This window comes from Ipomoea nil, unplaced genomic scaffold (assembly GCF_001879475.1).
Source record: "Ipomoea nil cultivar Tokyo-kokei standard unplaced genomic scaffold, Asagao_1.1 scaffold0761, whole genome shotgun sequence".
Taxonomy (NCBI): Eukaryota; Viridiplantae; Streptophyta; class Magnoliopsida; order Solanales; family Convolvulaceae; genus Ipomoea; species Ipomoea nil.
The window spans coordinates 906012-919823 of NW_017617189.1; the positions used below are offsets into that span (position 1 = coordinate 906012).

The 13812-nt window shown below is 43.4% G+C and overlaps 1 protein-coding gene across 1 annotated transcript; it reads right to left on the reverse strand.

Annotated features, from left to right (window-relative positions):
• Nucleotides 1–11646: 11646 nt before the first annotated feature.
• Nucleotides 11647–12616, reverse strand: LOC109176837. Its single transcript, XM_019326234.1, has 2 exons — nucleotides 12350–12616; nucleotides 11647–12267 (listed from the first exon to the last, which is right to left on the reverse strand). Exons 1-2 carry the CDS (start codon nucleotides 12614–12616, stop codon nucleotides 11647–11649), a joined length of 888 nt encoding a protein of 295 aa, XP_019181779.1.
• Between the last annotated feature and the right edge of the window lie 1196 nt (nucleotides 12617–13812).

Sequence of the window (13812 nt, forward strand, 5' to 3'; positions counted from 1 at the left end):
ATCAAGAACACCACACAATTATCAAGATCCTCTTATCATCATCAAGATCATCAAGATCACACATAAAATCATCACAACATCAAGATCATATCACAATTTTCATAGAAGATTCCACCAAGACAAAAGTATAGAATAGGGAGCCAAAGAAGGGGATTATAGCAAGGAAAATAGGTTTTGTTGAGACATGGGTTACCTCTTAGCCTTAATTAATTTCCTTGGCTATGAAGGGTCTTTCTTTAAGATTAATTCTTTCTTGATTTCGTCTATGGGAATTCTTGTGTGGTGAAAGTTATTGTGGTGTGAGTTCTAGGTGCCTCTTATGTCCCTATTTATATATCTAAGAGTCCTAATTAGGGTCTAAATGGTATGGGCTTGCCAATTCTATTCCTTATAGGACTGAGGGGTTGGTTTTAGGGATAAGGGTCCATGGACTATGGTGGACCCCTTTTTAGCTAATTAATGGATTTTAATTCCCTTTTTAGGGTAAGTAATTAATTAATTAGTTTGGCTTAGGGTTCGTAACACGTGGTGTTACAGTCGGCCTTGGTGCTCTTAACAATCATGTCGTCGATGTAGGCCTGCAGGTTGCGGCCGAGGACCTGTTTGAAAACCTTGGCCACCATTCGGGTGTAGGTGGCACCTGAATTTTTTAGCCCGAAGGCCATGACCTTGTAGTAGTAGACCCCCTCGGGTGTGGTGAAAGCTGTCTTCTCCTCGTCGACATCCTCCATGAAAATATGGTGGTACCCCCTGAACGCATCTAGGAAGCTAATGAGGGCACAACTTGCGGTTTCGTCCACCAATTGGTCAATGTTGGGGAGGGGGAAGGGGTCCATAGGGCAAGCCTTGTTGAGGTCGATGTAGTCCACGCACATCCTCCAGGTGGGTGGCTTTGGGGCAAGGACCACGTTTGCTAGCCAGGTGGGGTATAGGACCTCCCTGACATGGCCGATCTCCAACAGGGTGTTGACCTCCTTTTTGAAAAAGTCCCTCCTCTCGGCGGAGAGGTATCTCTTGCGCTGCTGGACTTGTGCGGGGTCGACAGCCAACTTGTGCATGATTACGTCTCGGCTGAGGCCCATCATATCCTCGGGGCCCCATGCGAAGACCTCCTTGTAGCTCCTGATGGTGTTAATTATCCTTGCCCAGAGCTCGGCCGGGAGGCCGACCCCCACCTTCACAACTCGGTCGGGTCGGCTGAGGTCGAGGATGACCTCTTCTGTCTCAACCACGGGATCGGCCCGAGGCCGACCTGCCTCCTCCCAAAATGCCTTCTCGGCGATGGTGTGGGCCTGGAGGTCCTTCTGACCAATTTGGCGACACGCCTTTAAGTAGCAACTGCGGCTTACCTTTTGGTCTCCCCGGGCGACCCCGACCCCGGCTGGTGTCGGGAACTTGAGACACAGGTGCTCCATGGAAATCACGCACCTGAGGTCTTCCGGGGCGGGTCGGCCGAGTATAATGTTGTGGGTGCACCTGATTTTGACCACTACGAACTCGACCCCCCACCTCCTGGTGTGAGGTGGGGTGCCTATCTCTACCTCCAAATTGATCGACCCCTCCGTCTTGATTGAGTCCCTCGTGAACCCAAACAGGGGGGTCCGTACATGCTCCAGCTGCCCTTTTGAGAGTACCAACTTGGTGAATGTGTCGTAGTACATGACGTTCACCGAGCTACCCGTGTCTACGAGCACCCGGTGCACCACCACGTTGTTGATGTCCAGCTTGACCACCAGGGCGTCTCGGTGGGGGATGGGCCCGTCTGGCAGGTTGGCGTCGGTGAACGTGATGGGCTCCTTCTTCGGTTTCTTCTCGTCGGGACGTTTGTGTGACTTCCCCAACGTACAAGCTTCTCGCCCACCTCTTCCGCTCGGCGTGCTTGCCTGCAAGAGCATGATTCTGCTGCCGGAGGCTCGTTGGCGGTGAGCCTTATGCCCAACCTCTCTCGGGTTGGCAAAATAAGTAAGCTACTTTTGTTATGTTTTTTTTTTTTGTTTTCCAACCAAAGCCAACCAAATAGTGGTATTATACTACTCTAATTATCTACTAATCTCTCATTCTCCCCGAAGTTGATTTAGATCAGCAGCAAGAAGGGCATCCCTAGATTCGGCACTTGATTCTTCACGAGCCCTGCGTTGTTCCTCTCACTCTTGCCATTGCCTCTCCAACATGAGCTTCTCATTCTTGAGCGATTCCATCTTTCTCCGAAACTATGTCTCCCTCAATATTCTATGTTCTTCCCACTTTATTTCCATTTGAATTTGCTGATTTGTTAGCTTAACAATATCGTTTAGTTTATGGCCTATATCCCCACGGCTAGTTTCAGAATTATCATTATCGTCTGCAGTTTTCCTCTTCTTAACGAGGTTTCGTCCCCCGTTGGCCTCGTCTTCTACATCGCCATATGATAATATTAACCGTATCTTTGAAGTTTCACCGCCATCTTGGTCCTCTATCAGGAGGATGCTATCTATTCTTGTAGCAACGAATCCGTGCAACTCATTGTAGTCTTCAAAAGACTGTATGCCTCCATTTTCCTATATTGTATGTGACGACGATGATGTTAATAATGATAATAATAGCAATAGATTTCCAAAAAAAAAAAAAAACAATAATAACAACACCAATAATAATAATAATAATAATAATAATAATAATAATAATAATAATAATAATCTACTATACTAATAAGAGCCCAAGAGAGTTAGGCCTATAATAGGTAGAAAAAATGGCGGTCAAATTTTTTAGTCAAATGAATGGCTCAGATTGATCAAATGGCGCCAACATGTGGATTGGAAAGTGTCATGGGACAGCTGTATTGTCTATATTCGCTAGCACACCACCATAGTAGAATGGGAGAAAATGGGCAGAAAGGAGTGGAGTTCGCTGAACAGGAGGACGAGGAAGAAGAGGTGGAGGGGGTGGAATAGGATGTCCAGCAGGGTGGAGAAGAGGGAAGCGAGGCGGTCCTGGCGAAATCAGACGAGGGTAAGCAGCTGGAGTTCCTGCAGTTGAAGACGGGGAAATCCATGTTGATGGTGATCCATTAAAGAATGTAAAAAGAAGAAACTGTAGAAAGCTAGAAATAAGAAATGGAGATAAAGTGGGAAGAAGAGAGGAGAGTGAGAGAGATGGAGTGCCAGAAAATGATGAAGTCGTTGAAGAAGGAGAAATTGTTGGAGAGACAGTGGAGGGAGAGGGAGAAGCCAGGGCTGAGACTAGGGATTCCCTAATCAACAATGTTCTCAACCAACTTAGAAGAGATGAGTATATAATATTATATTACAAGCTATTAGGGTTTGAATCACAAATTCTTAATTCAATTGTATTCCCAAATTTTCATATTTGAAAGATATATTTATGAACTAACATGGGGCTCTGATACCACTCGTTATAAATTAAGAATGGTTTAGGGTCACTCAATTGGGCTATAATGCACATGGACTAAACCACACTAAAAGGTTGAATTCAACTAATTAGCTAGTCTAACCCATTACCTTATAAACTCATTGTTGTTTCTTATTTTATCAATGTAGGACTCTTAACATGGTATCAGAGAATGTTCGATCCACTTTGGATCCACTTTGTGTGTTTGTCAGTTTCTTTTATGAGAAAGCATTGTATTTTTCACTTTAATTTGTTTCATTTATTGATAATGTGCGGAATACTGCTAAAACTTAGCAGTTGTTATGGTTCCTTTTTTTTTTTTTCAAACAAAGCCAACAAAATAGTGATAGTATACTACTAGTATCTACTAATCTCTCATTCAACCCTAAGTTGATTCAGAACAGCAACAAGAAGGACATCCCTAGATTCGGCCCTTGATTCTTCACGAGCCCTGTGTTGTTCCTCTCGCTCTTGTCATTCATGAGCTTCTAATTCTTGAGCGATTCCATCTTTTTCTAAAATTCTGTCTCCCTCAATGTTCTTTGTTCTTCCCATTTTATTTTTATTTGAATTTGCTGATTTGTTACCTTAACAATCTCATTCAGTTTATGGCCTCTATCCCCACGGCTAGTTTCAGAATTATCATTACCGTATTCAATTTTCCTCTTCTTGACGAGGTTTCGTCCCTCGTTGGCCTCGTCTTCTCCATCATCATCTGATAATATTAACCGTTTCTTTGAAGTTCCAACGCCATCTTAGTCCTCTATCAAGAGGATGCTATCTATTCTTGTAGCAACGAATCCCTGCAACTCATTGTAGAATTCAAAAAACTGTACGCCTCCACTTTCCTATATTGTATGCGACGATGATAATGTTAATAATAATAATAATAGCAATAGATTTCACAAAAAAAATAAAAATAATAACAATACCAATAATAATAATAATAATAATAATAATAATAATAATAATAATAATAATAATAATAATAATAATAATAATAATAATATCAAAACTTTTATTTGGAGAAGAGGGATATGAGGTAGTCCAGGCGGAATCAAACGAGGGAAAGCAGCTGGAGTTACTAGAGGTTGAATACGGGGAGATCCATGCTGATGTGGACCCATTAAAGAATGTAAAAAGAAGAAATTGTGAAAAGCTAAAAACAAGAAATAGAGATAAACTGGGAAGAAGATAGAGAGTGAGATAAACTGTGTGACGGAAAATGATTGAGTCGTTGAAGAAGGAGAAATTGTTGTTGGAGAGACAGCGGAGGGAGAGGGAGGAGCAAAGGAGGGCAAGAGAGGAAGCAAGGGCTGAGACTAGGTATTCTCTAATCAACGATATATCTATGAACTAACCTGGGGCTCTGATACCACTTGTTATAAATTAAGAATGGTTTAGGGTCACTCAATTGGGCTATAATGCACATGGACCAAACCACACTAAAAGGTTGAATTCAACTAATTAGCTAGTCTAACCCATTACCTTATAAACTCATTGTTGTTTCTTATTTTATCAATGTGAGACTCTTAACATGGTATCAGAGCATGTTCAGTCCACTTTGGATCCACTTTGTGTGTTAGTTAGTTTCTTTTATGAGAATGCATTGTATTTTTTCACTTTAATTTGTTTCGTTTATTGATAATGTGCTGAATGCTGCTAAAACTTAGCAGTTATTATGGTTCCTTAGTAGGGGAGTAAATGGTCACAAGGTGTAGGAGTTGTCAGAGCACTATAACACTGAAGATGAAAAAGAAGAGAAGAATGAGGTAGAATACCACATCCGAGGAGAAGAGTGAAACAAGGAGCTGAAGTTGGAGATTGAAGAGTGAGAGGACCTGAAGTGGGTGGAGGTTGAAGAGGGGGAGGAGTTGAAGTGCGTGGAGGTTGAAGACGGGTAGGAGATGAAGTACCTAGAGGTTGAAGACGGAGAGGATGCTAAGGATCCATGAATATAAAAAAGAAACGAAAAATGTGGAAAGTTAAACAAAAGAACGCAGAGATGATCGAATTTGTCTCAAGAACACAAGAACACAAAAAAAATGGTGGAATTCTATATAAAATAATTCGTCTCAAGAACCGAGAAATAAGGGTAATTAAATTTACTAATTATCTGCTTATTTATCTTATTTATTTGCTTACGATGAGCAGAACTATTTCGGAGGTGGTGGGCAGTGGTGATACGGAATATGCAGAGGAGGACACTTGGCTTGATTCCTTTGTCTGATTCTACTATGGCCAGGGTCTAGGACCAGAGTCTCCTAGTGGCTGATCATAACGGATGAGAAGCGTAGAAGAGTTGAGGCAGAAAGCCCAATGGACGTAGCTGCTCCCCAGTTCATGGATTTCTAATTCATCCAAAAAAAATGTTTAATGGTGGGATAGCTTTTCTCAAATTGAGACTCTTAACATGGTATCAGAGCATGTTTAGTCCACTTTGGATCCACTTTCAAGAAACATAACTAGCTCAAGTGGTTAAAAGGTTGGGTTGGTAAGTGATTCACCCAGGTTTGAAACTTAAAGCTTATAAATAAAAGTTTACTTGTCTTATAGGTTTCACAAGGAAGGATTTTTATGGATTTTTCATTCCAAATTCAAAGAATTATTTGGAAAGTTTTAAGTAACTCACAAGAAGGAAAGGTTACAATTGTACATGTGCAACAATTAAAGATTCAATCCAAGCATGGCTCATCTTAGGAGTGAACAACTATCCCTACAAAGGCTTGCACTTCCAACTAGAAGGATCACTCATCAAGAAGGGCTTACACTTAAGTTAAAAAGAATCATTTACCCAAGAACAAAACATAACAAGGATAACGAGATGACTCTAGTAGACAATCAAGGAAAACAAGGAAACATACGTCGGCACAAAGAACAAGACGCGTACTAAAGACAAGGGTAGGCTAGAAAAACGTTACCTGCTTGCTCTTCCTCCACCAAGCCCTCGGTCTCTGCCTACAATCGTCCCATAATGAACACCCTTCCTGACAGCATAGACCCAGCTGCTCCATGGCTCGAGCTACCTCCTGCTGCTCCTCCGGCTCCTGGGGGTGGTGGCAACGCCCTTTAGTTGGCTTGTTGAGGCACTCGGCGACCTTGTGACCCCTGTCTCTGCAACGAAAACACCGAAACGCTTGACCATGACAATTCTGACGAACATGCACCTTTCCACATCTACGGCAAGGAAACATCTTGACTTGGATTCCATGCTCCGCCCGATTGCGTCCCGGGTTGGGAGATGATGCATTCTTAGATTGAAAACTCGGCTTGGGCTTCTTGAAGCTGGAAGAGCCTCCACTCCCAGTCCTTTTTCTTGCAAGCTCATAAGATAGGCTCAAACCACACTAGCCACTTAAAAGTCTAGACTTTAACAACCTAGGCTCTGATACCAACTGTAACACCCCCTAATTTCCATGCTAAATTAAGTCTTAGACATGCAGATAACTAATCATAACATTATGCACAGCAGAAGACTAAACAAGGGTTATATAAATAGGAAATAAAGGGTGCTATGCCACGCCCACCCAAAGGTGAACGCACAAGCGAAACATCTGCATAATCCACAATCTAAATCCATACAGAAACAAGGGTACTAATGTCTAGCATTGGCACACAGGCCACAACAGATCAAAACAAAAGGGATCTAAGCTAACAGGTTCTAGACCGCACTCTCGTCTACTCATCACCTGAAAGAAACACATAAAATAAGGGACGACGCACGGTCAGCGAATGATGCTAGTAACCTACCAATACATGTGAAATATCATATGTAGATAGTTTATATGTATACAAAATCATTTGCGAAACGGGATATAGTATACATCAATTTCAAAAGTCAAGATAGAGATCAACACAAGACTCTATGCACTCACAATAGAGATAATGGAACACATCCCAAGACAACAAGAATACAACGACACTCAAGAACGGCTTAAGGCGTAATCTACCATCACACAGTAGATTATCACCCGACATGCATAACACAAGAGAATAAGGACACAACCAATGGCAACACATTGTCTTTGCGACTACACACGTCACAAATAGAGAAACATACAACAACGGCTACACAAGCCTTCGTAACATCACCCATCAAGAATTGAGATGCCTTCCTTATGACCGGTTCTAACCTTATGGCTACTCCCAACCTTATGTCTAGTTCCAACCATTACCTCTAGGACCCCTGTACATCCAAGTCCAATGTATTCCCTCCTGGGACCTTCGTCTCCCACCAACAAACCACCAACAAGACCACCAATTTCATAGTACACAAGGTACTAATCACACACACGGCAACACATGCCACCCAAGAAATACGTGAACCCATCACTCAGGTCACAAACTCCATAATCGCGTCATGGCCACCACGAGGACCACTGCCGTACCTTGGTGACTAATGTCCCATACCATTAATCGTACAATCCAGGTACAGCCACACACACCACACCATCACAGGAATCAATCAACGGATCACAACGAAGATATGAAACCATACTCAATCAAGGAATGGATCACAGTCCAACAACAACGATGATTAACACGAGTCATCATCAATAATAGGAAGGTACAAACAACACACATGCTACCATTTAAACACCAAACTAGCATGCTTATCAAACGGGTAAACCGAATATAGTTCCGAAGAACACACAAGAATCATCACGGTTCAGCGAATCACAATGTTGAACACTTAGCACGATTCAAGACACCAAAACCTACATGGATTCCTACCATATAGTTCTAGACATACGAAACATCAAGAAGACGCTCAAATAGTTCCACAAAAGAACATCGGGAAGTCAAAAGACTAAATACCGAGTCAAAAGAATCATGGGGAACAAATCCCCAAACATGCCAACATATGTTCCCCGCGGGTGGACCCACGGGTAGACCCCCACCCGTGGTTCCGCCCGCGGGTACACACTCACAAGCCACCTGTACCCCGCGAGTGGGGCGACGGGTAGGCCACTGCCAGCCGTTCCGCCCGCGGGTACACTCCTGTACACCAAAATAATCCCTTCGGGGATTTTCAACACCAAGCTAAAATTCAAGTCCAAAACATGCCAAATCTCACCAAATACAACAAAATGACTTGAATCAAAGGAATAGCCAAGCAATGGCATACAAGAACCCTAAACACATGCTCTAGATATGTATTTTCACAAGACAATGCATCAACACTCACATTTCATAGCAAAATACATGTAGAATCCAAGAAATCATCATATAGGTAAGCAAAATAGATTTTGTAGAGCATGGGTTACATCTTGTAGACTTATCCTTCACTTACAACACTCCACAAAGCACCCAACAAGGTTCCCTTTCCACACCCACTTCAAGAACACACCAAAACAACATAAAGATTTCACCTTTATAAAAAGATACCTTAGAAAACACTAGAAACACAAGAGAAGCTTAGATCTTATCCTCCTAGATGCTCAAAGGTAAGAAAGGTAGAATCTTGAAAGCAAACTTGAAAGATCTTGGTAGCCCTAGGTGTGGCTTGGAAAGAAAGCTAACTAGCTTTTAGAGAGAAGATAGAGAACTTATGATTTTTCTCTTGGAGAGTGTTTGAAGAAATGAAATGTGTCTTCCTAGGTTAGCTTGAAAGACTATTGCCAATGAAATGTCTCATTTGCTCTTACTAAAATGAAATGTGTAAGGAAACAAGGGAACAACTATCAAAGCTTAAGGTACAACTTTTGACTTTGGGTTGACTAGCCAATTACTAGTCCCTAACTATTGAATTTTCAGGAATTTAAGGAATTAAACTATCAATTGGGTTAGGATTAATTACTTAATTAATCCCTTCATCAAATTTGGATTACGGGGTGTCACATCCTCTCCCCCTTCAAAGAAGCTTCGTCCCCGAAGCTTGGGTACGACGAATTAGATCAAACGGTGAAACGAAACCACAACGTGACAAGAGTGTCAAGAACATCCTTATTTGGTCAAAACACAAAGGATTCAAAAGGTATCAACATAAGCAAGAGGTCATGACATTCAAGAGTTGGAAAGAAATAATCAACGGAGATATTGAGCATATCAAACTCTAAACCAAACACAACAAACCAACTTCTAACCAACCACCAAAGTCTAAGCCTCTAACTTCTAGCACAAACCTCTAAACCAACAAACCAAGCAAGCAAGCAAGCAAAACAAACACACAAAGCAAACCACTACAACTAGCAACGATTACAACAACCGAAAAGGTAACACAAGCTACGGGAGAAAAAGGGTGAACGGGGTTACCACAACACCAAACTAGAACAACTCACTCTCAGACTCCTCGGTGGCTTTATTGGACTCTTCATCGGCTCTTCCTCGGCTAGAACTGGCTTCAATCTGATCCAGCCTCTGGTAAATGGCAACAAACTGCGTCTTCATAAAAGCGAAGCCTTCTTCGATCATCCGATTCTGCTGACGTAGCAAGGTGACCACACGCTCCTCGTGCGTCATAGCATCGTGCTCTCTTTTGGTTCGGGATTCTTTCTTTCTTCGATTCTCTTCACTCTCGGAGTCACTTTCCTCGGTTTCAGCAGCTTTAGGCGCTTCCACATCCTCTTCTTGGTCTGCTTCATCCTCATCTTCTACATCACCTCCCAAGCTCTGGACTGCGAGGTTCAACTTTCCAGCATGAATCTCGAGCTCAACTGCCAACTTGGTTCTTTCTTCGGGGGATTTTCTTGCAACTTCTTCAAGAGTGATATAATCACCATCATCCAACTGAAACAAGTTGCAACTTCGAAGATTGACGGCGTCCAACACCATCTTTCCCACAGGCTTCGGTATAGAACCATCAACGCTTACACCCTTCTTGTCAAGAATCCAGCTCAACACCATACCATACGGTAGACTCTTTCGGTTGTGATCACGGCAGAAGACCGTATGTTGCAAAATCAAACCCGACAGATTGAACTTTACCATGTTCTTAAGGCAAAAAGCAAAGATGCATTCCAACTTTCCCAATAACCGACTTTTGTTGTTATTGGGTAACAAGCAATCTGACACCAACATAACCAAGATCCTTTGCTCCGCGGACAACCATTTCTTCTCTGGTCTCGAAGCTTGAGTGAAACCACTCGTGCGACCCAACAAATAACTCAAATAGTCCCGGTACCCCATGGTATCCGTACTAATCCACGAGTTACCACTGTACTGAGCAACACCCGAAGAAGATACTCTCAAAAGTTGAGCTAGCCTCTTTTCAGACAAAACTACTTTCACGCCTCTCACCTTAGAGGTGATTTCAAGCTTACCACCATCCTTTGTCACAACCATGTGACGATAAAATTCTTTAACCAAGCTGGGTAAGTCTCGGCCCTTATGGCAAGAAACCCATCCAACAAACCTTGAAATCTAAGCATATCCAACAAGGAACTAGAAAAGGATTCCGGGTAAAAAGCTTTACCTTCAAGAACGAGATAATGGGTATCCACCCATTCCGCTTTTCTTGCCAAACTTGACCTTCTAGGCATGATTGAAGATGACCCAAAGCTCAACAAAAATGACCCAAGGCTTCTCCTCTTTTTCTTCTTCACTCTCGCTGCCTCTCGCTCTCTCGGCGTCGCGGCAACGAAGCAGATCGGCGGCGAAGCTTCGATGGACGGCGGCTTGGGCTTGGCGACAACGGGGTGGCGACGGATTGAGGGAGGGGGGTGGTCGGCTGAACTCCACGGGTAGGAAGAGGGGAGGAAGAAAGGAAAAAGAATTTGGGAATTTAGGGATTTGGGAGAAATTGGGAAAAAGATGATTTAATTTGGGGATTTTGGGTAAAGTGAGAATTTATGGTTTAGATGGAATTAAAATTGGTTAGGTTTCAAGAAACATAATTAGCTTAAGTGGTTAGAAGGTTGGGTTGGCAAGTAATTCACTTGGGTGCAAAATTTAAAGCTTACAAATAAAAGTTCACTTATTTTTTAGGTTTCACAAGGAAGGATTTTTATGGATTTTTCATTCCAAATTCAAAGAATTATTTGGAAAGTTTTAAGTAACTCACAAGAAGGAAAGGTTACAATTGTACATGTGCAACAATTAAAGATTCAATCCGAGCATGGCTCATCTTAGGAGTGAACAACTATCCCTACAAAGGCTTGCACTTCCAACTAAAAGGATCAATCATCAAGAAGGGCTTACACTTAGGTTCAAAAGAATCATTCACCCAAGAAGAAAACAAAACAATGATAACGAGATGACTCCAGTAGACAATCAAGGAAAACAAGGCAACATACGTCAGCACAAAGAACAAGACGCGTATTAAAGACAAGGGTAGGCTAGAAAAAGGTTACCTGCTAGCTCTTCCTCCACCAAGCCCTCGGTCTCTGCCTGCGATCGTCCCATCACGAACACCCTTCCTGACTGCCTAGACCCAGCTGCTCCACGGCTCAAGCTACCTCCTGCTGCTCCTCGGGCTCCTGGGGGTGGTGGCAACGCCCTTTGGTTGGCTTGCTGAGGGCACTCGGCGACCTTGTGACCCCTGTCTCCGCAACGAAAACACCGAAACGCTTGACCATGACAGTTCTGACCAGCATGCACCTTTCCACATCTACGGCAAGGAAACATCTTGACTTGGTTTCCATGCTCCGCCCGATTGGGTCCCGGGTTTGGAGATGATGCATTCTTAACTTGAAAACTCGGCTTGGGCTTCTTGAAGCTGGAAGAGCCTCCACTCTCAGTCCTTTTTCTTGCAAGCTCATAAGATCGTCGCTGCAGCTGCTGAACACGGTACAGATCCACAGCACTCAGGTATGATTCTTTCAAAGAACTCGGCCTACTCACGGTTAGGGCCTTCCGTGCCTCGTAGTTCAAGCCAGCTACAAACTTCTCAACCTTGGTGAGCTCCGTAGGCACAAGCATCCGGGCAGAAACGCGCAAGCTCTAGGAACCTCTTGTGGTACTCAACCACTGATAGAGATCCGTGCTGGAGATGGAGGAATTCCTCGTACATCGCGGCTCGCACATACGCCAGATAAAACCTCTCGCGCATCCGATCCTTGAGAGCGATCCATCCAAACTCAGGCTCCTCAAGGCAAGCTGGGCCCTCGTGCATCCACCATAAATTGGCCTCAAGACAGAAGTAGAATGTTGCAAGTTCTACTCTTCGCTCTTCCGGACAACCGAGAACCGAGAAGATCGTGTCAAACGTCCTCATCCATTCTTCCAAGATAACCGGGTCTTCTTCGCCCGCAAAGGTTGGTGGCCTGTGTCCCAACACAAGACGCCCCATGTCCCTGTGCCTGGCAGGCTGAGGAGGTGGCAAGGGATGGTTGTTCTGCAACAAGGCTTCACTTAGGGTTGCATCGTCTGCGTCAACTGCTGGAGGTTCTGGGCAAGCTGCTCATTCGTCGGGGTCTCCGGTGTACGCGCACGAGGACGAGGAGGCATCGCAAGCTTCTACAACAACAACATGATTACCAACAAGACAACAAACAAGCAAGCAACTGTAAACAACGCTCAACTCACTGCGCATCCTAAGAAATCCTAAGCTTAACACTTAGATTCTTATGGTCACCCTAAGGTCTCAAACCACACTTAGCCACTTAAAAGTCTAGACTTTAACAACCTAGGATCAAACCTAGGCTCTGATACCAACTGTAACACCCCCTAATTTCCATGCGAAATTAAGCCTTAGACATGCAGATAACTAATCATAACATTATACACAACGGAAGACTAAACAAGGGTTATATAAATAGGAAATAAAGGGTGCTATGCCACGTCCACCCAAAGGTGAACGCACAGTCAAAACATCTGCATAATCCACAATCTAAATCCATACAGAAACAAGGGTACTAATGTCTAGCATTGGCACACAGGCCACAACAGATCAAAACAAAGGGATCTAAGCTAACAGGTTCTAGACCATGCTCTCGTCTACTCATCACCTGAAAGAAACACATAAAATAAGGGACGACGCCCGGTCAGCGAATGATGCTGGTAACCCACCAATACATGTGAAATATCATATGTAGATAGTTTATATGTATACAAAATCATTTGCGAAACGGGAAATAGTATACATCAATTTCAAAAGCCAAGATAGAGATCAACACAAGACTCTATGCACTCACAATAGAGATAAGGGAACACATCCCAAGACAACAAGAATACAACGACACTCAAGAACGGCTCAAGGCGTAATCTACCATCACACAGTAGATTATCACCCGACATGCATAACACAAGAGATTAAGGACACTATCAATGGCAACACATTGCCTTTGCAACTACACACGTCACAAATAGAGAAACACACAATAACGGCTACACAAGCCTTCGTGACATCACCCATCACGAATTGAGATGCCTTCCTTATGCCCGGTTCCAACCTTATGTCTAGTTCCAACCATTACCTCCAGGACCCCTGTACATCCAAGTCCAACCTTTTCCCTCCTGGGACCGTCGTCCCCCACCTACAAACCA

What these genes read in the sequence shown, in the direction of transcription:
- LOC109176837 (XM_019326234.1), bottom strand. Translation starts at nt 12,616, where the DNA reads ATGGGGCGTCTTGTGTTGGGACACAGGCCACCAACCTTTGCGGGCGAA. An exon ending in AGAGGTTTTATCTGGCGTAT is followed by an intron (nt 12,268 to 12,349) that starts GTGCGAGCCGCG and finishes AGAGGTTCCTAG; the next exon opens with AGCTTGCGCGTTTCTGCCCG.